The sequence below is a fragment of the Hoplias malabaricus genome, chromosome 12 (assembly GCF_029633855.1).
Source record: "Hoplias malabaricus isolate fHopMal1 chromosome 12, fHopMal1.hap1, whole genome shotgun sequence".
Classification (NCBI taxonomy): Eukaryota; Metazoa; Chordata; class Actinopteri; order Characiformes; family Erythrinidae; genus Hoplias; species Hoplias malabaricus.
This window is the reverse complement of record NC_089811.1, coordinates 40,238,214-40,264,383: the sequence shown is the minus strand read 5'-3', so window position 1 is coordinate 40,264,383 and position 26,170 is coordinate 40,238,214. Positions and strand designations below refer to the sequence as shown.

The following is a 26,170-nucleotide window of genomic DNA, read 5'->3' as shown; positions in this document are numbered from 1 at the left end:
AGGAACAAAAGCAGAAAGAAAAAAAGGAAAGAAAAGACAGCCATGATGAAGCCCACAGCTGGAACCATGCGGACGTTAGTGGCCATGAAAACAAGTGTCTTTTGTTTTTTTTTTAAAGCACCAGCTCTCACATCCACCACAAAGGAGTGTGAGTCCATGTCCCGCTTTAAAGCAGGTGTCTGTGAAGCACAGACAGGCGGGAGGCCGGGACGCACCCCATCCCCAGGCAGAGAAAGACTAAAATCTTGAGTTATCTTCGGTCCGTTTTGCGTCCCGTGCTGAAAACGCGCTCGGAACCTCGCGGGTGGAGGAGCGAGGCCGTGAAGCTGGGAGCGGCCAAAAATCAAACGGATGGAGAGGGCAGAGTGAGGTCACACACCAGTGAGAGGCTGTGAGCCAAGGAGGTCACCAATGTCATCATCAGACTGCTCCTACAATGGCGGTTCCTCCTCCATCGGCTCTTCGTCGGACCTGTGGGTCATACAGGCGAGTTATTTCCACACCAGCAAAGGGTTAACGAAACAGTAAAGCCACATAGCCACACTATGAAGTTGCAAAAGCTATGTAAAGCAGGAGTCCCAGTTCCCAGCATCATGTGCTGGATCAAAGGATTAGGAATACACAGCATTGGTAGTGTGTAGTTTGCTTCAGATATTCCTATAAATCTATTATATTTTTTATCATCTGGACTACAAGGAAGGGTAGGTTACCCCATCCCTAATGGAAACCGTGCCTACATCAACAAAGAAATGGGTTTCTGAACACAGATTAAACACAAAGCACCCACACTGATATACACACCTACATCTCAGGAACCTACCTCTTCCCCATGTGTTTGGCAGCTACAGACAAAGAGGCCATGGCAGTCACAGTCTCTGCCTCTTCGGTCTCACATTTCTGAGCTTCAACCAGGGAGTAGCCCAGTGTCGAGGCACTGCGCTGTAAACAACGCCAGTACTTACCTGTAAAACATGGCAAAGGTCAAGCTTTTTTATGTGTACTGGAGACATACAAATGTTTACATGATCAAAGAGATGTTCTCCTGTTAACTCAATAAAATATCGCAAGACCATAGAAAAACAGAAAACTCGTAAAATTAAAGAGAGACATCATATCATCACCCTTACCGTGGGCTTCAATAACCTTCTCTATGGATCGCACAGCACTGAGATTTGGCCTTTGCTGAAGAACTTCATCTGAAAGTGGCTCCAGCTGTGGACGAGAGCACGAAAACAAGAGTCACATCTCACGGTCGTTTTGTGACTGCTCTTTGGGAACATTTTCTAGGAGAGAGTCATCAGCCTGACCAACATAAAGACTCTGAACGTCGCTACAATGCAGCAGAGGTCATTCAAAGTCCATGTTCCATAATTGGTGGGAGTCAGGCTGAAAAACATCCAGACCTTGATGGCCGCCCCTTGCTGGTGTCTGTGCGGCAACAGTAGCATTGCAGTGTTGTATGTTACGGCTAGCTGCAGTTTTAAAGGTGGACTATCGAAACGCACAGACTGTCTAGGAATCATTCATGTTTTAATTAACAAACTGGGACTATTTCACAAAACGCTAGCATACAGACACCAACTAAGACCATGCAGTGCGTCTGAGACGACGGCAGCACGGAAAGGTGGGGTATTTTTGAAAGAAGGTCACATCACTGCTGCTTTTGTGGGAAAATACAACCTTTGTCAGCATCAGCTTCGTGAGCAATTTAACACATACAAAAGTTAAAAAGCAAAAACTGGCACGTAATCTTGTCGCTAGACTTTATCTACTGATTGGTTCAGCCGTTTTGTTCTAAAGAGCATAGTCCACGTTCTTCCAGTCTTTGAAACACATCATTAAATGTATATAGACAGATTGGTATTGCACTAGACAGGGGGAAATTACGTGGCCCATCATTTGGTGGCCATTCCTCATTCTCACTTTGATAAGCTTCTAAGCTTTTCTTCCTCATGTGACAAGGTAATTGTCCTTGCCACACTTGCCTTGGCGCCCATGTTTCTTTAAACCTCTTTGTGGCAATGGGAGTTGCAACTATTACGAATAAGTGCAGAACTACTGTTTGGCCAGTTAAGAATTATTTAAAATGTTTGTTAGTGGTCTGGCAGAGTGAGATGGAGTACTGGTGTTAGGCTAAAGGCTGGTTTACAGTTCTGTGAAGATCCACGTTAAGGGAGTTGAAGGCAAGCTAAACACAGAGTTTCGTAAACGTGCATACCTCCAAAACCTAAACTCTAACGCCAATCTAACGGAGCAGTGAGTCAAGTAAATGCTGGCTGGCTTTCTCTTGGTTTCTGTGTTGGTAAATGATCACAGGACTGACACAATACTACACACAAACAAGACGGGTTTCAGCTAGAGTTTGTAAGAAGTGTACAATAAAATATGTTTATTGTTCTCCAGTATTCTTTGATGCTTTTAAGTGAGTGCAAGACTTTATTTAATGGTCTTGTGGATGGTTTGGTGTTCTGTGCTGCCCCCTAGCTCTCTCATTCACATTACAATAAAGCGCGTTGGCGGACACCTATGTGACACTCGCACATGTTCGCGGATAATCAGACGCAGAAGTATAAACCAGCTTTTAGTTGGTTAGTCTCAGTATTTGTGATTAGCTGGCACAGATCTTGTTTGTGTGGCTGTGAGCACAGCGAGGTGTTTATGTCCTAGTGAGGACTCACAGATGTTCAGAACATTTCTCTCAGTGCAAGCCTGGTCCAGCTCTCACACAGCCCATAACGCACTGCTTTGTGTCTCAACAAACTCCAAGGGCACAAAGGCCCAAGCTCGCGACAGTTAGGGGACCAACGGGGCTGAAAGTGCCAAAAGGGCCAGAGCCCAGAGCAAACAGCGAGGCCACAGTAATGCATTCCTAATGTGGAATGATTCCATTTCCCTTAGGCTGTGGGCTGCATTGTTTCAACACCATACAAAAAAGTTTTGAAAAAAAAAATAAAACTTTTCATGTGAAAACAAGAGGAAGAAGAAAGGCATGTATCCCTTCTCTGCCCTACACAAACCATCTGCAGAATGAAAGACACACACACACACACACACACACACAGAAACTAGGCCTTTCCGTCTAAAAGCTTTGATTTAATTAAAGCAAAGGGACAGAGCTGGATTGGAGAGGTGATCTGGAAAGAGGGATACTTTAATCCTGCAGTGGCACGCCTCATAGACCATCAAACCCCTCAGCTCCCCTCACACGCACACAAGCGCACGCGCACACGCACAGTACTCGGCAAAGCCGCATATTTTTCCTAATTCAAAATCCTGTGAGACGACTTCTACAACCCCACAGTTAAAGCGAGATCCACTATCCTAGCAACACAGAACACAATGCCTCACCATAACACGCCTTAAACACTGTGCGAGTGTGTGAGTGTGCAGACATTTTGCTGGCCTTGCACTTTGCTGCCATGCACTTTCAGCACCTTGTGAGTTTTAAGGAGGAAAACCAGAGTTAAGGTTGAAGTGGAGCCTGAAGGCTGTAGCTGGCAGTGTGTGTGCTTGTGCTGGACAATAGAGGTTCTTGTTGAGCCACTGGCACTCAGCACATAGGGGTTCTGGAAGTTCTAATGGATGTACCATTCCCACTGCTCAAGATAACACTCGCATGGTCCCACCAGTTTATTTACTACAGCTGTGAGAAAAGAGTGTGATTCACTGACAGCGTGGCATTGTAATGTAATGTGATGTGTAATTATATTTGTGTGTCTTCCACATTTAACCTGTGGTTAATTTAATCTGTGGCAGTGAACACACACACACACACACGTGGAGTAGGGGCTGTAAACACACACCCAGAGTGAGGGTTCAGTGCCTTGCTCAAGGGCACTTCAGCCGTGGTCCTGGGGATTGAACCAGCAACCTTCTGGTACCAAGTCCAGTCCTCTAACTATTAGGCCAGGGCTGCCCCATTGACTCGTCTTCTACTCCAGCGGTTCTCAAACTAGGGGGTCCGCAGAAAAGCATCTCTCTTTTTTATAATGTTCAGTTATGTCCATTTATCATTAACTTATTTGGCTGTAACTTAAAACGCGATCCATGATTTAAAAAAGAATTATAATAAAAAATTGTTGTAAAAATACATATCTGCCACCCAATCACAATTCACAGTCTTCCGTGGTGTGTCCTGGGGGGCTGTTGATCCTTAGAACATCATCATCATCATCATCTTTTCCACTTTTCCATTTCAGGGTCGCGGTGGCAACAGGGCGAGCAAAGAAGCCCAGACGTCTCTGTCCCTCGCAACATCCACCAATTCCTCCTGGGGGATCCCAAGGCGTTCCAAGGCCAGTCGGGAGATATAATCCCTCCAGCGTGTTCTGGGTCTACCCCAGGGCCTCCTTCCAGTTGGACGTGCCTCGTATACCTCCAGTGGGAGGCGTCCAGGAGGCATCCTGATCAGATGCCCAAACCACCTCAACTGACTTCTCTCAACGCGAAGGAGCAGCGACTCTACTCCGAGCTCCTCCCTAGTCACTGAGCTCCTCACCCGATCACGGAGAGTACGCCCAGCGACCCGTCGGAGAAAGCTCATTTCGGCCGTAATTTCGGCACAGTCTGATCACCACAGACAAAATAACATCTTATAAAAGAGTAGTTGAAAGTACACTACGACTGCGGCTTTTAACAGATATTTTCTTTTGAATAACATCCTGATTTTTTGTATCTGTTGACGTTGTTGTCGCTCTAGCGTGTGCAATTAAGGAGTCCAGGTGGTCATCCACTCAAAGCACCCTGCTGTGAGGCTTCCTTGTGGCTATCTTTCAGTCTCCAATCAGTCAAGACACCTCCTAAACTTCTGTATGAAATCCTTTCCCTCAACTCTGCCTCTCACACCCTCTGCAGCCCCCCCACCAAGTGCCCCTCCCATTCCCATCCCCCTGCACCCTGCTGCAAGTGTGACCCTCCCGTGCCCTGGCACTGTCCGAGGGGGGTGACCTGTCCGTCAGTGTGACAGACGGCCGAGCAGAGAGGGTATAAACTTTAATGGGTCTTGTCAGCGCGCTCTGAGACGCTTGACAGGTATGACAAACACAAAGCGGATGCTGGTATCCGCCATGACACACAGGGTTTATGTGAGTTTTTACTTCTCACCGTGAGCATCTCGGAGAGAGAAGGAGGCAGAGGAACAAGAGATAGAAAACAATTTCAAATATTGTTGCTGTCAAAAAAAAAAAACCTTTACAAAGGAAAGCAAAGACCTGTTTACTTCTAACGCAAAGAGATTTTATTCCCAGAAAAATTCTATGAATTCGTTTTTCGGGATAATTTCACACAATCCTCTGGGCATCCCCTGTACTCAAACGAAGACAAGAATGACCCCCACAGCGATGATATAAGGACATACAAAAAGCAAGTAGTTTGAAGTACAAATCCTCTTTTAACCCTCTGTGGTCCAAGAACACGCCATTCACAATATTTATTAATATCTTAGCGATAGCACAGTGCGGAAATACAGTTCACACACTCTGTGAATGTGCAGAAACCACTCTTTCAATCACGTTATCACCACTGTACGCCACACTGTACACCCCGAGTTACCAGCCATGAATGAGCCTGAGACACGCCTCCTCTGCCTGGTGGATTCACTTGTTTTTAAGACTCTGATAAAACTTCAATCACCAAAACAGTTCATCCACACGAGTATCAGATTTGAGTTTTTCAGGGTTAAGGACAGATTATCTCTTCATAAAATGCTGTAGGTCACATGGGCCTCTCTTAACCAGAGCGCTGAGATTGTTCTGAACATTGTGGTATAAAACATGTGGGCGATATATAACAATCCAAGTGCTTTAAAGACGAATTTCAGAAAATTGAGAAAATGACCCTTAGACCCCAAAGGGTTAAAAAAGATTTTGGTAACAGAATAAGGTGGTAGTGCCTTATATCACACTCAACGCTGATACCTTAGGGGAGAAATCTAATTTGAAAAATGGACACTGCAAGCTGTGGAAGTCCTTATTCTCTAGGTGACTTTATAATATGTTAAATATACATCAAACACAAACATACGTTACTCAACTGTCAAAAAACAGCTGAGCATGAACCACGTCTAAAATTACACCCTTAAAAATAAAGCCGCCACACAGGGTTCTTTCCATAATGCCATAGAAGAACCAATTTTAGTTTCCTAAATATTTTTTCAAAGCACAGTTCCTAAGAAGATGTATGACTTTAAAGAGTTTATGTATATTTTATATTATGTTTACATTATGTGCACATTTTTAAGTCTCTTGTTCAAAGGCTTTTTTCTTTAAGTCTCTCCACACTCTCCAGCACTGCTTGTGCTTTTTTGGTACACTCAAGTAAAGGAAAAGAATAAGATAAAATTCTGACACATTTCTACTGACTTGTTAAAGCAGTAGAACATTATAGAAACACATTCATTTAAAGGATTTCTGTGTTGGATTCATGCAGGTTTTGAACGGCAAAAACAGTGGAAAAATTATTTTATGAAAACTGCCTCAAGAAATAGAAAACCTGTCTGTCTCAGTCCTTGGCACACGTTCAAATGCACGAGGCAAAGGACGACCCAACTGAGGATACCATGCACAACGGAATGCACTTCACAGACTTTTAGAAAAGTGGGGGATGTAAACTTTGGAGGAAATTTAACCTGTCCAGTTAGATCCAGAGTACGGACTGTTATTGTTTGAGATGAACGTGCCAGAGGTAGTCTGCTGATTACTGTATGTTATGCTCATTTCACACAGTGACCTTGTATGAAATTATTTGCAACCTTGGGAAAAGAACGCATATTTCCACCATGCGGAACTTTGGTTCGGACCCTGGGGCCCACAGGTGAAAGCAAGCGTGTTTACAGTAACCACTGGGTAAACACCGGGATAACCTCATCAGTGACTGGGAACAATTAGCCTATTAGACCATTTATCAAATAATTACAAACAAACACTATTTGGAGAACAACATCTGTTTGCGCACATTCACCAATTAGTCAAGGGTTCAGAGTTGACTAACGTCAGACACGATGCATCATTCATGAGCTATTTAGCTAGAATTAGTCATTGGAGTGCTGAGGGAAAACACGCAGCACTCGGGGTGGTGCTGGTGGAGCTTATCCTCAGACTTCTCTCCTGATCCGCACGACTTCGTAGAGGAAACACAATCCTTATTATAGCGAAGTCTCCTCGTCTTTACCTTCCAATAAAACCGGGAATATTTCTCACACTGGAGTCAGCAGTAAAACGCTCGATATAATGAATGCAGTCATGCAGGAGGCAGCCATGCTGGAAACCCCCTCCCTTTCTCATATTTGGGGAACTCTGTGAGGACCAGCACTAGAGGAATATAAGGCAATATAAGGCTTTGCGAAGCTGCACACTTCATTTAATAATGTGCAGGGCTGGCAAATTTAATAAAGGTTCATTTAAATACTCGAGTATTCCTTTATTATAGCATTCATTTAATGGGTTAGTAATTGGAAGCTTTGTCTTTTGTTGGCCCTTTAGAAGATTAATTCTAGAATATCCTTGTGTATCCCTGACAACAGTCCCAGTTAGAAGCTTCCTTATTCTTTAAAATCAAAAGTAACTTCATGATGGACATCATATTAGGCATTAAAATAAATAAATAAATAAATAAATAAATAAAATCACATTCTATGTCCAAAAGAAAAAAAGGGGAGATACAAATATATTCAAAGGTACCTCGGTGGATTTAAGAGGTTCATTAGAAGAAGAGGTGATCATTTGTATGCTTTCATTACAGAACTGTGTAAAGTAAAATAGTACAATACAAGTCCAGGAGATGAAATGGAATCGCATGAAATCAACACAATGTTAAAATCTACAATTTATATAGAACGTGGTCCCTGACTAAAAGTGTGGAATGTGGACCCTTGGGGGTACAACCAAAAGTACCACAGTTTTTCTGAGAGTGAACCCAGACAATTCTTGTTACAATCTGAACACAAACATTTCACCACTTTCCTTTGAGAGACTGCAGCAAGACCGAGCAACACTGAAACAAAGAGAACTGCCAGATACAGAGTGGTTCTGACTCCTGAACATGTACATATTCACACATCTCCTTAGATCCTTTCGATGGCTCTTTATTATTATTGTTCTTTCTTTATTTATTGTATTTTTTGCCTTAGTTTAATGCATGTTAATAGTCTGTGTGCTTGTCCAGTCTGTTAGTATGTTACATGTCGTACATGTGTGCACTCCCCAAAATAAATTCTTGGCGAATGAAGTGATTCTGATTCTGAATTGTTGAATTACACAATGCAGTATCAAAATACAAACACAAACAGAAAGGAAAGGCCACAGATCTGTATTATTTAGTATAAAATATGTAAATAAGTTTAGTAGCCTAACTCCTGATCATACATTCATTCATTCATTATCTGTAACCCTTATCCAGTTCAGGGTCGCGGTGGGTCCAGAGCCTACCTGGAATCATTGGCCGCAAGGCAGGAATACACCCTGGAGGGGGCGCCAGTCCTTCACAGGGCAACACACACACGGACAATTTTGAGTCTCCAATCCACCTACCAACGTCTGTTTTTGGACCGTGGTAGGAAACCGGAACACCCAGATGAAACCCACACAGACACAGGGAGAACACACCACACTCCTCACAGACAGTCACCCGGAGGAAACCCACGCAGACACAGAGAGAACACACCACACTCCTCACAGACAGTCACCCGGAGGAAACCCACGCAGACACAGGGAGAACACACCACACTCCTCACAGACAGTCACCCAGAGGAAACAGACACAGAGAGAACACACCACACTCCTCACAGACAGTCACCCGGAGGAAACCCACGCAGACACAAGGAGAACACACCAAACAACTCCTGAACAGTAATATGAAATTAAATTTACACACCATGGATTACTATGATAACACCTTGAACTTCTGTATTATTGCTGCTTTGCTGCTATTCAAGTAACACTTCCACCAGCATGTTCCCTTAGCATCTTTGGAATGACGGTATAAAAGGTTTAAAAACCAACAAAAAATTTAATAAATGTAAACATTATGGTCTTTATGAACAGTATTCAGAATGAGGATTTGAGCAGCAGAGTCCTAGTCTGTCCTGGTCCTAGTCTGTGGAACGGTGTTAAGGCCAACGCTAATAAAGTGATCTAAATGCATGGGCTACAGATTGTTTGAAGAAAACAAGTCCGTTTTGAGCTCAGGCTCGCTGATGCAGCTGTGCTCCCATGAGAGTATTCAACACACTCCAGCGCGTGCGTACACACACACACTCCTCTTGTTCTATCTGCCTCATCACGAATCACTGGTCTACATTCCAAATCTATGACACTGTAGCTTTAGTAAAGATCATGATAAAACACTTGCTTCCTGCAAATTCTGATTACAGGCCTTACCCTCCTTTTATTTGATCTGTTATCAACCTGGGGCTTTTTGTTTTCAAGGCCTGGGTGACTAGTTGCTCAAGTCATTTAATGAACGTATGGCCGATAGGCACTTGTTCAGACTCTGAAAGGGCCCCTGCCAGGATTACCTTGAACTCGTGCCATAAAAAACACCAGTGTTACTTTATCGATCGTGTGTGTCTGAATTTGGCACGGGATGTGCGTGGTTATTTTGAATGGCCGTGAAACAGTCGGACTGCGCTAATGAGCCGAGCTCTCAAACTATTTGCGTTTTTGGTGCAGAGTGTGTGGGGCTCTGCATTTCAGGGCACTGTGATGTTATTTTAAAGTCGAGGGCATCCGGGTGTGCGTGAGAGAGACACATTTGATCCTGTGGAGGTTCAGCTGAGAAATCCGACTCTGGGACTGCTTTATGACAATGGCTTCCTTTTGACTTCAAATGATTCCCAATTTCCTTTGATTACTTCATCTCTGTCTCTCTCTCTCTCCGTTACTGACCCTGTCTGCATGAAGTGTGAGCCTAACAGCTTTCATATGTGCCGCAGGGACACTGTTCTACTGCAGAGAGAGAGAGAGAGAGAGAGAGTCTACTTAATACTTTAGTGAGCCCAACCCCCAGCTGAGTGGCTCTCTGCAGGCGTCTGAAACAAATCCACACGGCAGTGCCAACACACTTGGAAGTGAGTGGCCTCTCTTCTCTTTACAAAACACTCTTCTCTCCCCATCAAAGGCTCTTTTTTTTTACCCCCTCACACACCCTCCCCAACTCTGTGCTGTAGATGCTCAAGCTCATTTTCAACAAAAAAAAAAACCCTCAAAAACAAACAAAACACGGCACAGACAAGCTTTGCGCATATTTTACACAGTGATAGGAAACAAAGCTAAGGCTGAAATGTACACCTAAACTGAACATCATAAAGTGACTAGTGGTTGAACGTAGAGTGTGTGTGTTCCTGTAAAGTGGCTAAAGTGTGCATTGAAAACAAAATGGATAAAATATATATAATGCTATTGCTAGATTATCACCAACAAACAGCTTCCTCAGAATTTAAGGGGTTAACAGGAAAAGGCAGAGATGGGCAGAGATGCCATGGCAGAGGATGTGACCTGAGTCAGGCTCCACGCCTGCCGCAGGTAAACCGATTAAGGTTATTGCATTACGGCTGGCGGTTTGTGCAGCTCCCCTCTAAAGCAAACGTTGTTCCAGTTCAGAGCTGTTAAGATCTATTTTCCCTGACAGGTTGGAAGCAGCAGATTTTTTTTTTTTTCTTTTCACCAGAGGGTTTGAGGCCCCAGGATGGAAGCCCAGCAGCATACCCACCCTCCAGTCACCCTGCTGCACTCACAGAGAGCGGGTCCTTTACAAGCTCCAGTGGCCGGTCTTATTGTCCTGTTTATTATTTCCCCCCTCGTCCAGTGAACTGGAACCAGCTCACATTTTTTACAGCTCCAAAGCCATAGGACTCCAGAGGTAGTCTAAAACACCAGGAACATGGGCCTTCCTCTTGTTCAGCTGGGGAAAATGCTGAAGCAATTCCACTTTCTCCAGAGCACCGTGGTCCCACTGGTCAGCCACGTTAACCTCTGGGAGCCTGTATAAAGCGAGTGCAAGAGTCAGAGCTGGGTTTGAATCGTGCAGCTCTGCTTTGGGGACAGGATGCTATTAGCTGTGCTTTAAGGCCTCTCAGGGCCTTTGTGGATGGCTTCAGCAGGTTTTCTCTTCAGCCAATTAAAGTAAACACCAAGAGAGTATGTGCCTGAGGGTCACTTCATGTCCCTCTCTTGCAAAGGCACAGTGTCTGCAAATCCACTTCGGCTCTGTGCTCACCTCTGTCGAGCACGTCTGATGTAGCATGAGCGACTGTTGTATTCGTAGTGAGGCTGTTAGCGATATGCTATGTGAGAGCCTTCTGAATTTCTTTCAGCAGAAGGGGAAACTTACACGGGCTTTATTGCATGTAAAACTAAGATATGCGCAATAAAACCCAAGAATATACTTGGTATTGCAACAGTGCTTTCTTTTCTAACCACAGAACGCTGGTCCCGAACAATGATGGCACACAGACCCAAATGCCCAGGGCAAAACACATCTCCACCACAGCCAAGTACATAGTTGATTCGAGCCATTAGCTTCAGAGGAAAGAAGGGCCTGCGTTTGTGTTGTATGTAATCCATGAATTACAGAGGATAGTTTGTTCAGTTCTGGCTTAAATGCGCACTCCCACAATTAACCTCTGATTTTTCAACTTGACGATTGTTACTTCCTTTCTCTCCCCCTCTCGGCTGCCTCCCACACCCGGTGGCTGAGAGTGGAGGGGAAGGGAAGGGGAGGGGAGGGGAGGAAGAGTGGAAAGAGGAAAAATTTGATTGAGAAAAAGACCCTGAATGGAAAACTGCAACAAGACGGATGAGGCAGAAAGAAAAAGAGAAGGCTGGCTGTAAATCCAAAACGACTACTGACTAAATCACAAGGAAAAGTGAAACTATTTAACGAACAGATTTACTTTTGAAGGAATCTTTGACTGAAATATGGAGCTGAAATAAAGCGTTAAATCCAACAGATAGCATCAGGCTGGTTTAATCTGGTTTGAAAGTGGATGAAGCCGCCAGAGCCCTGAATAACATTGTGTAATTCATTTGGAGTGAACAACTACAACTTTATGAATAGTTCTCAGCATCATTTAAAGAAATCATTTATTATTATAACATTATATATAAAATGCTACTACTGTTACATGTCCTTCACGCTGAACTGGAAAGTGACTGCAGTGATTTGGAAAATGTACAAATCCTTGGAAAGTGAAAACCAGACAACAGCAAACAGGAGTCAAAGTGGGAATTAGGGACTTGTCTGTGTCAGAGACGTAATGTCATACAAAAGTGAATTAAATATCTAATGAACACAACTGTTCCTTAGCTCCAAAATTCAGCCAAAACATTAGGCGTGTGAAGTAGCTTTAAGCTGCTTGTACGAGGCTAAACGCTCTGAAGACTGATAGGAATGAGTACCCAATCAATAAGCATCGTGAAAACCGCAAACATTAATGATTACGCACCGCTTGCCTGAAATATTGTTTAGTTATTGAAGAACGTGGAACAGATCTGACCATGTGGTTCCTGACATTGTGAGACAATGTTAACAACAAACAAAGGAATGTCAAAATACTAAACAGTGCAACATGTCTGTCATCTTAAAGCCTGAATTTTATTCACATTATTAACGTTGGCCTGCAGAAGTTAAGATGATGGGGTTTGTATCACCTCTGTAGCAGTGTTGGCCTAAAAAGAGGCAGATTGAATATCACAGATGCACAGGGTTTACTTGCTGTAAGGGGAAACAATTTATGTAAATTTATTCGCCGTTTTTGCCAAACCGTATAAGTTAATATGCACTTAATTATCTGAAAATACACGTGTCCCCTGATAAACTCATGGGTTATGTATTCATAGGAGAAGTTAAAGAATGCTGCCAGTCAATGCTGGACCATCCAAACCTCTGTAAATTCCTTCCACACTCTTCCACCACTCTGTGCTGCTCTCCAGTCTGTTCTCACCTCGTTTCCAAGCAAAGCAGAAACACATGCTTCAGACGCATCGCAAATGGCAGTAAGGTCGTGACCCCCCTCCAGGGCCAGCACCAGGCGGCCACCGGCCAGGCCCATCAGCTGCTTGGTCAGGTAGCCAAAACCTGCCCAGGGGAGAGAAAGAGAGAGAGAGCAAATGTGGGTGTGGGTTAAAGCTGGCCCCAAAAGCTAGAGCGCCTGGCCATCGATCAAAGGAACCGTAGCGAGGAAAGAGGGAGGAAGTAAAGAAAGAATGGGTATTACATCATATTTTCTCTTTCACAAGGAAGGCACCTAGGATTTAGTGGATCTAAACGCATAATACAAGGCAGGTTTAATTTTAATAAATGTGGCTCAGGATTTGGGCTCCAGGCTCCTTTTGATCTTTGTTGGACTATATGCATCCTTTTGTACCCCGTGTAGGTCTGTCGGAGGGTCTGAAGGTCTGATATATTCCTCTAAAGCTCTCTGGGCTTTTCGGACCCGGCCACGTGTTTGGTCAGAACAGGACAGCATGTTAAATTCTGATCACTGCACTCGCACAATGACTATAAGGTGTACTAAACCTAGCAGTAATCACTGACACCATTGTAAAAGTCTACATCAATTTGTGTCAGGAACGACGCAGAGAGTGTCATAGGACATCAGGATGCTATTGGACCACCATTAAACCGGCCTCAGCTGCATCACACCAGCCTGAACAGTGACTCAAACATTAGGCAGGTCTGAAAGGCAGCACTCTAACTAAACCCAATACCGTTAAGCTAGTTCAAATAGTCTCACAAACAAACCATTCTGAATGCATTTATTGACCTTATTCCATGGTCTCACTATAAAGTCATCTGTAAAAAGACCACACCTACTGTAACGTATTCATTGGTATGTAGTTGTTGCTGTGCGCCACCGGGATATATTGACAACATGAGGTTTTCCGACCAAAACACCAGACGGACATGGCGCCGGTGTTGCCATGGTGCTAATTATTTGTTGAGGAAGTTTCAAAAGTAAAAGGCTGACTTAGTGATGCTGACTTGTGGGTTTCTAAATTCATTGGTAAAACAAGTAATAGTTATGCACCTTATACCAGCTAATAGTTTCATATCCTTGAGTTCATTCGACATTTATCTTTAGCTTTAGCTCAACTAACATGAGCCATAAATCATGTGTTTTTAGACGTGAATGCATGCTTTGTCGTAGCATATGGCAAGTAGTCAAGTAGTTGTCTGACCCTTAATGAAATGCCCAGCGATGTAAACTGACTGATTTGTCACAGGCCAAACACGTATTAGTATTAATAAACTGTAAAACATCTAGCTACATCCAAATCCAAATACAGTGATCCCTCGTTTTTGGCGGGGGATGCGTTCCAAGACCCACCCGTGAAAAACGAATTTCTGCGAAGTACAGGAAAGATATTTTTTTATTTATTATTTTATATTTTTTGAGTATTTTGACTTTTTAACCCCTCCCTGTTACTGTTAACAACCCACCCTCTGCATTAAACAGTCTTCTATGTTTTTCAGCTGGAACTACATGTGATATCCTACCAGTTTCTTTAATACAGTAATTCTTAAGCTGTGATTTAACGTCAGTAAATTTCACTCGGATGTGGACGTGAACAACACAGGTACTGTACGTAAGAAATACTTGTAAATGATATATTTTGTCACCTACAGCCCTAGTCTATGAAATTTTAATGGACTCAATGAAATATTTTGGCTATTCATCAGTTTTCACGGTTTTCCTAGATTTTCCCTCAATATCCGCAATATAGCGGCCATAAGCCCCCCTTGAAAAAACCTGCGAAGTAACGAATCCACGAACCTTATTTTTGTATACTGCATTTATTTGTGTTTATATCCAGTGGTGTATCAGTTCATTGCAATACTTTTCTAAACACATTTCCACTTAGAAAAAAAAAAGTAAAATAATTTTCTACTTGAATGCTTTGGTTCAGCTTGTGCTTTTCCAAGCCGTCTTAGAGGCTAGCGAGCGCATACGTATTTAACAGTACGTTTTAGCTGGTGTGGTGTTTTAGTAGCATAGGCACGTTTCAGCCATGATATTGGGTTGAATAGTCTGACTACTACTATTAAGATTCTCTGATTGGTTCAAAGCCATAAAAGCTGTCTCAGAGATTTCACACAAATCACACCAGTTTAAACGAGTCTGAATGGTCTCACTCCTTTTCTCTCAGCTCAGATGCTCTAATGCTTCCCCTTCACATATGTCTAGGTCTCCCCCTCCTCTGAGCACCACAACGTTCCTACTTCAATGAGCATGCCTTCAACCAATCGCATAAAGACACACACAAGTATGGTTTTGCTGTAAGATGTAATCTACAAAGAGGACTTTAAGATATGAGAATGGCCTTTGTACAGGATAAACGTTACCTTTTGGTCCCTTACATGTTTTCTAATCTCTTGAGCTTAGATTAGGAATGAGAGTGGAATGTCTGACAGTGGAACACAGTTAAACTGAGAGAGAGAGCGAGAGACAGAGAGAGAGACAAACTATTGGGTTAAACTATGCTGAGAACCCAGGGGAATAAGGTCCCTTTGTTTTTGTGGCATTGGGACGTTACAAATTCAACTAGAATAACAGCTTTTAGACAGGAAAAATAAACCTTTGCCTTCTGCCGAGCTGAGCAGCAGAACAGTGTGTGATTTTCCTCTTCTTTCCCCGGCCACACAGAAAGGCCACAAAAAAGACAGAGAGAGAGAGAGAGAGAGAGAGAGGAAAACAGGATGAAAGGAAGAAAAAGAAGGGGAGAGAAGGAGGAAAACAGAAACGCAAGAAAGCGAGAGGAGACACATTTTTTACCAGTATACACTGATACAGACAGTAACTGGACACTAAACATTAGACTCTGGATTTATATTTGTGGTGCTGAATCCTGGAGGACCATAAGAGGTGATAGAAGGCTGTGAATTGTGTGGAGAATGTGTCTGAGAAATGGAAAAGATCAGCCCTGCCAAACACTTACACTTGGCTGTGAGCTTGTATCCCCCCAGTGGCGACGGGTGGCCCTCCACAGCGTCAAAACCCGATGAAACCAACACCACGTCTGGAGCGAACTCATTGGCTATGGGCATCACTACAGTCCTGCAGAAAAACACAAAAACACAATCAGTCAGTGCAGTACACATTACAGTGCTTTATAAATCCTTCGTGGCAAAGATCGAGGAATTATCTAATTGCCTCTGGCTCATTTAGTCCGATATTTTCTCCGAACTGCACTTGGTCCGGCGCCTCACTGTAGTTATCCACGTTAACCAAAATGTGTCATTTTATTGTCTGAATCAACCAGTGCAAATGGTCACTTTCCATCTCATGTAAAACGACCAGTAGAGAGGGAGGTGTTTTAGTCTCAGAGACATTGCGCTTTATTTGTTCAATGGAGTATTGTGTCTTAAAGGAGGCATCATTTTTGCGTGATTTGCATTTCCACTTGGGTCTCTAATGCTCCTATAAACACATTGTGATGTCACAATAAGGACATTTGCATAGAACCACCCTGCCACCAACCCCTCACCTATGTAAACATTGGATGGGAGGGGTGTGGCCAGCAATAGCTTATTTGCATAAAAGTGACAGAGCCCTTAAACGGCTCGTTCTGTAAGGGACTAAAACTGGCGAGAACAGAGCTGGTGAGATCTCTTTATGCGAGTGATTTTGTGCAAAGAACTTCATGAACATGTTTTGTAGCCCATAAACCTATTGTAACTTGTTTTAAAAGAGGTATAATGTGTCCACTTTAAATAATTGATTATCTTTAGATTATTTTTAAACTTTATTAATTTTTCTGGTACAATATTCGATATAGTTTAAAATATTCGATAGTTTAAAATCCAATTTAAAAAAAAGCAGAATAAATACTTTTTAAATATACATGTGAGAAAAATCTGCATATTTTGGGTGGATATAAACATTATGATGCTGATATTTTGTTAATGTTTAAACATATTATCAATGTGGCCCAGTTCAACAGGAAGTGTGTGTTTAATTTTGAATTTAATCCAAAATTCAAGCAGCTTCATCACCACTTTCCAGACGATGCATTTGTGCTTGCAGTGTAATATTTGAAAGCACAGACAGCAGTGTACTGTTACACGCAGACAATCTTACACACAGTCATGTTCAGAAGCAGGAAAAAAAAAAAGTCCAAGTAACATGCCCAGATTGAATGTGTGATTCATAGAAGGACTGTGGGTTTAACGGCCCATTCTGCGGTGAGGCTATGATTCCCAGCCCAGAGCCACTGCAGTGCACACAGCTCAACAGCTCTTCCAGCCTTATGCTCAGTGCTGACCCAATGACAGCACAAGCGGGGTGAGAGTACTTGTAAAACACACCCCCATCTGCCCTCTGGCTCTCCACTTAATAATGTGCCATTAAATATTTACACCACGCAATATACACTTTTGTGCAAAAACATCTGTGCCCAACACAACATGGTAAAACATTCATTACGACAATAAAAACATATACATATATAATAAGAAACTTAGTGTTTCTAGAGAAAAAGCCATTATTGTTCCACTGTTGTTAATAACTTCAAAAGTCTGATGTACAGTTTAGATTTTGGAGCTAGTCTGTGTTTTATGTAAGTATCAGAAACAACGGCTGTTCATTATGTGCTAGGAATAAAACATCAGCATCGAGAAGCAAGCACGCTGCAATATTCTACGTAAAATATGTTAAATCTCTGGCTTTTTTATTTGGACCGGGACATAGAAACAAAGACAAAAACAAACTGAAAAGTAGGCTAATCCTCATGGAACTGTGTAGGGGTTATCAGAGCACACGTCAGTGTGAGATACGCACACGGCTCGGTTGGAAAGATATTATGGCTGAGCTTATGGCTATAAACTTTGGCTGGCTGCCTCCAGCATCACCCAGCTGAAGCACACCCAGCTGGGAAGCTATATTAAGCTCCATTAAGATACTGAGCTGGAGCCGGAGCTGCAGCTGGATCTGGGGAGGAACTGGAGATGGTGGGGGCTTGATGGGCCTGGAGTTGGAGGTTCTCTCACAGGATCTGGCTAAAGGACAGCAGCTCCCTGCTGCAGTGTAGGTGTAGGCAGATTATAGGCTGGCTTTGTGTTGCTGTCCTTAAGATGTGGGCAGGTCCTGCGCAGCTGAGGCCTGTCCGCAAGCACCACAGCTGTGGTCAGGCTGCAAATATCCATCGCAGCACTCAGCATATTCTTAAAGCATGACGTGTTCCACACCTACACCATCGCCTTGTCCCAGTGGTGCTTAATAATCACATCAGATGCATCAAATCTAGGACTTTATTCATCCACCAGTGCTGAGAGCAAACAGGTTTCCTAATTCTCAGAGCAACTGTTTGTAGCTAATAGAGATAAGGTTAGTACGGTGCATATTTTGGGAATTAAACATGCTACCTATGTTTATATGAGTTGTAGGCCTTGTTTGATCTATTTAAGAGATAGAACAACAGAATAATTAATAGGCAGAATCTGACATGAATAAACAGACTATAAATTACTAAAGTATATGCAAATTAGCAATGTATGTAACTAAATATTCATTCATTCATTCATTCATTGTCTGTAACCCTTATCCAGTTCAGGGTCAAGGTGGGTCCGGAGTCTACACGGAATCATAGGGCACAAGGCAGGAACACACCCTGGAGGGGGCGCCACTACTTCACAGGGCGACACACACTCAGACTAGTCACCAATTCACCTACTGTGGGAGGAAACAGACACAGACACAGAGAGAACACACCACACTCCTCACAGACAGTCACCCGGAGGAAACCCACGCAGACACAGGGAGAACACACCACACTCCTCACAGACAGTCACCCGGAGGAAACCCACGCAGACACAGAGAGAACACACCACACTCCTCACAGAGAGTCACCCGGAGGAAACCCACACAGACACAGAGAGAACACACCACACTCCTCACAGACAGTCACCCGGAGGAAACCCACGCAGACACAGGGAGAACACACCACACTCCTCACAGACAGTCACCCGGAGGAAACCCATGCAGACACAGGGAGAACACACCACACTCCTCACAGACAGTCACCCGGAGGAAACCCAATAAAAACGCAGACATTACCAGGAATTTAATAAAGGAAAAATTAATATCGGTTTAGAGAAGTCAGTGTATGAAAGTCAAATATTTGGAGCTGTCTGCTGTCTAATTATTCAGGCAGTTGCACAGAAGCCTGGTGTGTGTGTATGTGTGTGTGTGTGCCAGTCTCTCTGGCATAGCCCTCAGTGTTGTGTGGTAGCGGTGGTGGTTAGTGCTCCCTGTTCCACAGCAGCTGTTGGGAGGTCTACTTTGCTGACCTCAGGAACATGGCACTCTTGTACTGTGTGTGGGCTGGGGGCCGAGGGCCGAGGCCAGGGGCCCAGGACCTGAGTTGGCAGCTGCTCAAACCAGCCTCATTCTTTCCATCCTCTCCTTCGCCACATCGCCACAATTACAGGCTTACAGAGTGCCCACACACTACCCAAAAATCACTGAACACCTGCACTGCCGTGGCAAGATCAGCGCCCCCTGGAGACGGAGCAGTATTTACTGTGCTTTAACAGGAACATAGGGAAAGTGATACAGGTTACCACCGTGTACTGGCATTTCCTGCTTCTGAGTGTGACCCGTGTTGCAGGTAAGCCAATGAGAACTGCCATGCAAATGAACACCGGCTTTGAAGTGCACCTTTCCAGAAATGAAACAACACAACGCATTGATGCAGACCACAACAATTGGCCCACTCTTGGACGAACATGGATCAGGTTTAACTGAGGAAGTTCCAACATATAAACTCCTCTTCTCCACACCACAGAGACTGCAGACAGCAGCAAATTCATGGCAAGAGATTTCCTCAGTCATTGGTTTAGACATGGGGGAATGATTAAAAAGGTGGAAAAATAAGGTAAAACAACGGATGTCTCCAGACCAAAACAACACCAAAAACATTACCTCACTATGAGGAGTAGGAACAAACTGCCAGCACTGTATTTTTTCTTTCTTGGATCTGCGTGTAAACAATGCTTTATTCGAAAAGGGCGTAGGACCCCTGCACTGGCTTATGTCATAGTTTGTGTGTTGAGTCAATGCAGAAACATAACTCAGCCTTACAACTGAAAATTTGCCCGTGTTAAAATCAACACTCACTTTTAACATTCTCAGTCTTGATTTGACTCGAGAAAATTAGCAAATGTGCTACGGCCTTCACAGAGCGAGCCTTATGAAAAGATAATGTAGTATGCCTTAACACACCTATTCACAGATGGCATTTCTTCATTTTTTTTTTTTTCCACTAACGCGACTGAACTATGGAATAAAAAAAGTGAAATTACGCATTAAGTGAAGTGTCATTTTCCATAGATTCTATTCAACAAAGTAATGAGGAGCCACTCTTGAAATTTTAGCAGAAAACTGGAAAAAAATAATATATATATTTTGTTTTCAGACTGTTTTCAGTCTTTAAGGGATTTGTTTGGCAGAAAATCACATTCACCCAGTTTTCCAGATGTACACGATCAGCTAAAGCCACATGGACAAACCCACGAGATGTTAATAAAGTCCTGGACGTGGGTTGAACAAAACGAGAAAGCTTCTGGAGATATACTGTATTTACAGGAAACTCACAGTCAGGGAGTTACGGGGAGTCCTTCTCTTTACAGATCAAAAAAGTCTCCAAAATATATATATTTTTAAATAAGCTGCTACTGTGGTAAAAATGCAGCAGAGAGTGAGAGAGCGAGCGTCATTCTTACCAGCGGTTACGGCCCTGTGACTACGCTGAGTGCAGTGGTGAGTAGGGAGTAGATGTTTTCAGAAGTGTGGGTCAAAGCGCCACAGTCATTTATGTTGGATGCATCCTAAACAAGCTACAAATGCTCAATAATATTTTCACAATCAACACTGACTCTTGTTATTACATGTTGTGGTCAGCTGAAATGTGACTAAACATAACACTGAACAGGACGAAGGAAAGTCCCTGAACAGCTGCTGAGGAAAAAAAAAAAGGGGGGGGGGGTGATGACTGGTCTCAATTTGAGTGAGGTTTAGGGTCAAGATTTTAGATTTAAAAGGTTTTAATAATGTGAAATGCTTATTCATTATCACAGAGAGACACGTTGAGTGCTGAGCTGCCTCAGTTAGAGTCAGATATTCCGCTGCAGGTGACGCCTCACTCCTGCGGCCTCCTCCATCTGCCAGCTACAGAGGCGCCATGACCACAGTAAAGTCTGCCCACGTCTCTTCTGCGTCTGTCCCGAGACACATGAAAGCCCTGGTGCTTCTCACACAGCCCACAAGCACGCTGCCGACTGCCACAATCTTGGAGCACTTCAACAACAGGACGGGCACCAAGCCAGCGCCCTCTTCTATGCGCACTTACCCCACCTCAGAAAACTCACTTTGATGTTCTCAGTAGGACGCATCAGCACCATACACATGTCAAATGTGCTCATATCATCACATTCCCCTGGGAGACCCCCTACTGAACGGCCAAACGTACAGCATTCATTTATTGTAGAAGATCTGCTTTAAAGGATCTTCTTGTGCTGCACTTTTCCTTCCACTGAATTTGGATGACCGCAATGATCCATTTGCTCCTTGACAGCCACGAACACCACAATATTTAATACTTAACCCCATATCTTGCTCTGCACATAATACCACTGTCTCTCTGTAGTGCCATGGCTCTTTATCATTTCAGCACGAATGGATGAACAAAACTGCTAAATGAGTAACATATTAATGATCTAATTGGTTGTGATGTCACAACAATGATTTTGCAGTTTAGTTTCTATATAATGACCAAAAAAAAAAGATTGACAGGATTTTGAAACCTGCATAAGGTAGTGTCGCAGTCACACAGTTCCAGGTTCCTGAAGGTTGTGGGTTCGAGTCCCGCTCCGGGTGACTGTCTGTGAGGAGTGTGGTGTGTTCTCTCTGTGTCTGTGTGGGTTTCCTCCGGGTGACTGTCTGTGAGGAGTGTGGTGTGTTCTCCCTGTGTCTGCGTGGGTTTCCTCCGGGTGACTGTCTGTGAGGAGTGTGGTGTGTTCTCTCTGTGTCTGCGTGGGTTTCCTCCGGGTGACTGTCTGTGAGGAGTGTGGTGTGTTCTCTCTGTGTCTGCGTGGGTTTCCTCCGGGTGACTGTCTGTGAGGAGTGTGGTGTGTTCTCTCTGTGTCTGCGTGGGGTTCCTCCGGGTGACTGTCTGAGGAGTGTGGTGTGTTCTCCTTGTGTCTGCGTGGGTTTCCTCCGGGTGACTGTCTGTGAGGAGTGTGGAGTGTTCTCCCTGTGTCTGCGTGGGTTTCCTCCGGGTGCTCCGGTTTCCTCCCACGCTTCAAAAACACACATTGGAAGGTGGACTGGTGACTCAAAAGTGTCCGTAGGTGTGAGTGTGTGAGCGAATGTGTGTGTGGGGACGCCGTGTGAAAGACTGGCGCCCCCTCCAGGATGTGTTCCCTGCCTTGCACCCAATGATTCCAGGTAGGCCCCGGACCCACCATGACCCTGAATTGGATAAGGGTTACAGACAATGAATGAAACCTGCATAATGTTCCCCCCCTCCCCAAGTATCTTCTAGGTTTTCAAGTCAAAAAACAGTGAGGCAGTATGGCCACACCCTAAGCTCTCGATGCCTGCTAAGCAATTCAAATTAAGATGTTTTCCACCCCATGCAACATGTAACCATTTCTGCAGCTCTGCAAAGCAGGCAGCCTTTATTCATTGTGAAAAATTAATCATCATGAGCTTTGGGTAGTGACTGAAAGAACGAGATCGCGGGCACAAGCGGCTGAAATGATTTTTCTCCGCAGGGTGTCTGGACTCTCCCTTAGAGACAGGGTTAGGAGCTTGGACATCCGGGAGAGACTCTCCTCCACGTCGAGAGGAGCCAGTTGAAGTGGTTCGGGCGTCTGGTCCGGATGCCTCCTGGACGCCTTCCTGGTGAGGTGGTTCGGGCATGTCCAACGGGAAGGAGGCCCCGGGGCAGACCAAGAACAAGCTGGAGAGACTACATGACTGGGTTTCTTTACTCGGACTGCTCCCTCCATGACCTGGACCCATATAAGTGGTGGACAATGGATGGATGGTTGGTTTTTGGCAGTAAATTTGCTACATCTGATACCCGTTTCAGGGTTTTTTTCTACAGGTGTAGTGGCTATGACTCCAGATGTGTTGTGATGTCTCACTAGTAGCCCCACACCTGGCTGACCTATCCGGAAAGGTCAAGCAGGGTTTCTCAAGGCTGTAATTCTCTTTTATTCAGGCATTCAATTAAGATATTAAGCTCAAACCACACCAGAACAGCACCTTAACAACTGTTAACAGTATGAGGCAACTGACCAGTAAACGATGGCTCTGACAGAAGTCCATCGTAGCAATGGAGATTTTTAACTGTGTTCACATAATATGTCACATCCCAGATTCTGTATGGGAAATGTGTCATGATATGGACATGGCTTCTTAAAACAGTGTGAACCAAGCTGTGTCTAGCTTTGGACAAAGAGTTCTGTTAATTAGGTTAGAGATGCTGAGATTTACAGTCCACAATGTGGAAGCCATCCAAACGCACGTCTCCACAGGCCTCCGTTTACTGTTTTACTGCCTGCTGTCTACTGATACTCGCTGTCATTTGCGATTTCTAAGTGAAATTGAAATTAACACAGAGGTGACTAATAATTGCCTTGACCACACATTAGAAGTGAACACAGATAAAAGCCACCTGTGACCCCTTAGGAGCTTCCTGTGCTCCTCAAACCTCACACACTGCAAGCACCAATGGCCCTCTCATAACCCATTAATCCATACTCATCCCTGTGGGTCCTAACCTAGGTAGAGGCCTGTGTGTGTTATCATTTCCATGAGTGGAGTAACAGACCCTTGTGAGAACACAAACACTGTTAATTGGAACTCTACACATTCTAAAACTCAAAAATGCATATCCACGCTCACGGTACGGAGCTGGTGTCTGTGAACGTTCACCAAGCCTTTCTTCTAAAGTTCAAATCTCGGAGCAGGCTCATAAATGAGAACGCATGCCTTGTAAAACCAAAACGATTGGCCTTTAATAATCACTAACTGTTCACACAGGCCCCCCTCATAGTCCGGAAAACAATACTCCGTACTGACCGCCACAGCCAGGGCTTTAAATGTAAAGGTTTTACACCAGAAACTTGGGGCAACACCAGGCAATGTCAATAAAGAACACTGGAAATTAGGAAGTTTCTAAATTGCCTGTTTATTTCTATTTTTAATAGCTATTGCAGCTATGAATGAATTTTATTCTGCAGTGATATCCCAACTTTGTTAACTGAAGCATAAGCCAAGCAGAAAAGACTGGAAATCCTCTCTATTTTTTATCCAGCTTGATTCTGGGCCAGGATTAATGGTAACTGTTAGTATCCCACTGTGTGTTTAGTGGTTATTGCAGGCCAGTACCCCAACAGCACGGCTGAAAGTACACACTGTGTTCTCTCAGCGGGCTTCCCAGTGCCAGAGGAACACATAGCTACAAAGTATTTGTCTCTTGCCCAAGAGCGTCTCAGAAATCTATGGGAGAACTAAACAGCCCCAACCCCAGGGGTAACACTACCCCTTCTCATAGGATGAGGATCATCCTCATAATGCTTTCCCAACAGCTTCTCAGAAAATCATGAAACATCTTCCTCTCGGCCCTTTCCCAAATCCCTCGACCAGGGTACGTTCACCTCCTCCTGTTGATGGTAAAATAGCATCCTTTGATTCTGTTTCTCAACAGAAGGTTTACTTAGAGTTCGTAGTAAACCACTCCATGTTGTGGCTCCATGTACGTAGTGTAGTATTATTTTAAATGACTGGTTAAAACTGTTTTAAGAGAAGGATTCACTAATTATTCATCTACTAGATGGATATTTGTCTCTAAGCTCATATGTAGGTACCGTTCAGTAGTTCAGAGGTAGGGAAATCACCAGAAGCCAAATCCACTCACAGAAAGATGAAACCACTTAAAAATCGAAGGCGTCGACCAACTCATAAATCAGGGCCTACTCCGTCAAAGTCACCTAGCAATCACTTTCTCAACATCTACTTTTCCACAGGCGGAGGCAGTGCAGTCAGGACTAAGTCAGGTTAATGATGTGGAACTGGAACACATCCAGTAAGAGCCACTAGTTTAATCGTATCTCAAATTCACTATTTGTATTTGTGATCACAACTAGACTCTTTCAAAGGAACACATTTTGGAATTAGGATGCTCCATTTAGGAACATGCTCCATTTGTGTGTGTTTCTGGGGCTGTGTTTGGCACGACACCATGCACGTTGGTTAGTTTACAAGCTCAGGAATTAGGTCCACTTCTCAAAAGGCTACGCCATCATCCACTTCACTCACAAACATTTCTTCTAAATTCTTCTTATATCTTATACGCGGTGAACGATTCTAACAGCAGCCTCCCCACTGAAGAAGATAGTTGTCCAGGATTTATGGACCGGTAATTAGCAAAAGCCTGTACAGATTCCCCTGCACCGGACTGAGACAAATTGTAAAGCCTGCGAGTAGGACCAGGGACCACAAGCTGTCCAAAAAATAATCCATCCTTGCAATTCCACCTAATTCCCGAGTTGAGGCATGCCAACAGTGGTTTGGGGCAACAACAGACCCCACTTGTAAAACCAACGGGACCCACAAAGGGTTAATGCTATCCAGGGCTATCTGTCAGGCTCAAAGGCTTTTCCAATCTCGCTCCCCGTACAAAAAAAGTCAAGAAAGAACGAAAAGGAAAAGAAGGGGGAAAAACACTTCAAAGCCTTGTCATCTGGCATTGCGGAGAGCTGGTTTGAATTAACTTCAATTCTCCTCTCTGTTTCCAAGTTCATGGTGAGAATGCCTGGGCTTCTGGTTTTCATTAGAGCCAATTTTCTTATCTTTTTTCTCCCTCTTTCTTCATCTCAGGCTTGATCCCCTGCAAATGCAACGTGGCACTGGCTGTGGCTGGATAAAAAGGTGCTGCCCGCGAGGCATGCACTGTCCCACAAGGCCCACAAAACACGTCTGAGAGGGAAACAAGGGAAATGGAGGGCAGGAGTGGAGTGGGGGTGAGGAGAGGTTGGTTTTTTCTTTTGTTTCCACCATTCTATTTATCTGATCCTCTCTGTTTGGTCGGCTACAGATTTTCCCCATTCAGCCTTTGTCATTACATCAATGCTTCACTATTTACCATGCAGCAAGAGGCAGAGCTAA

The 26,170-nt window shown here is 43.9% G+C and overlaps 1 protein-coding gene across 4 annotated transcripts in view; it reads right to left on the bottom strand.

Annotated features, from left to right (window-relative positions):
• Positions 1–425: 425 nt before the first annotated feature.
• The window catches only part of hdac4 (histone deacetylase 4), a 199,669-nt gene continuing 173,924 nt past the window's right edge, over positions 426–26,170 (bottom strand). For all 4 annotated transcript variants that reach the window (XM_066686463.1, XM_066686464.1, XM_066686466.1 and 1 more), the window contains 5 exons: positions 15,933–16,051; positions 12,938–13,071; positions 1,128–1,212; positions 821–962; positions 426–471 (listed from right to left, as the gene is read on the bottom strand). In XM_066686463.1, the coding sequence (XP_066542560.1) occupies positions 432–471; positions 821–962; positions 1,128–1,212; positions 12,938–13,071; positions 15,933–16,051 (520 nt within the window). In that variant the 3' untranslated portion in view covers positions 426–431. The remainder of the gene's footprint in view (positions 472–820; positions 963–1,127; positions 1,213–12,937; positions 13,072–15,932; positions 16,052–26,170) is intronic.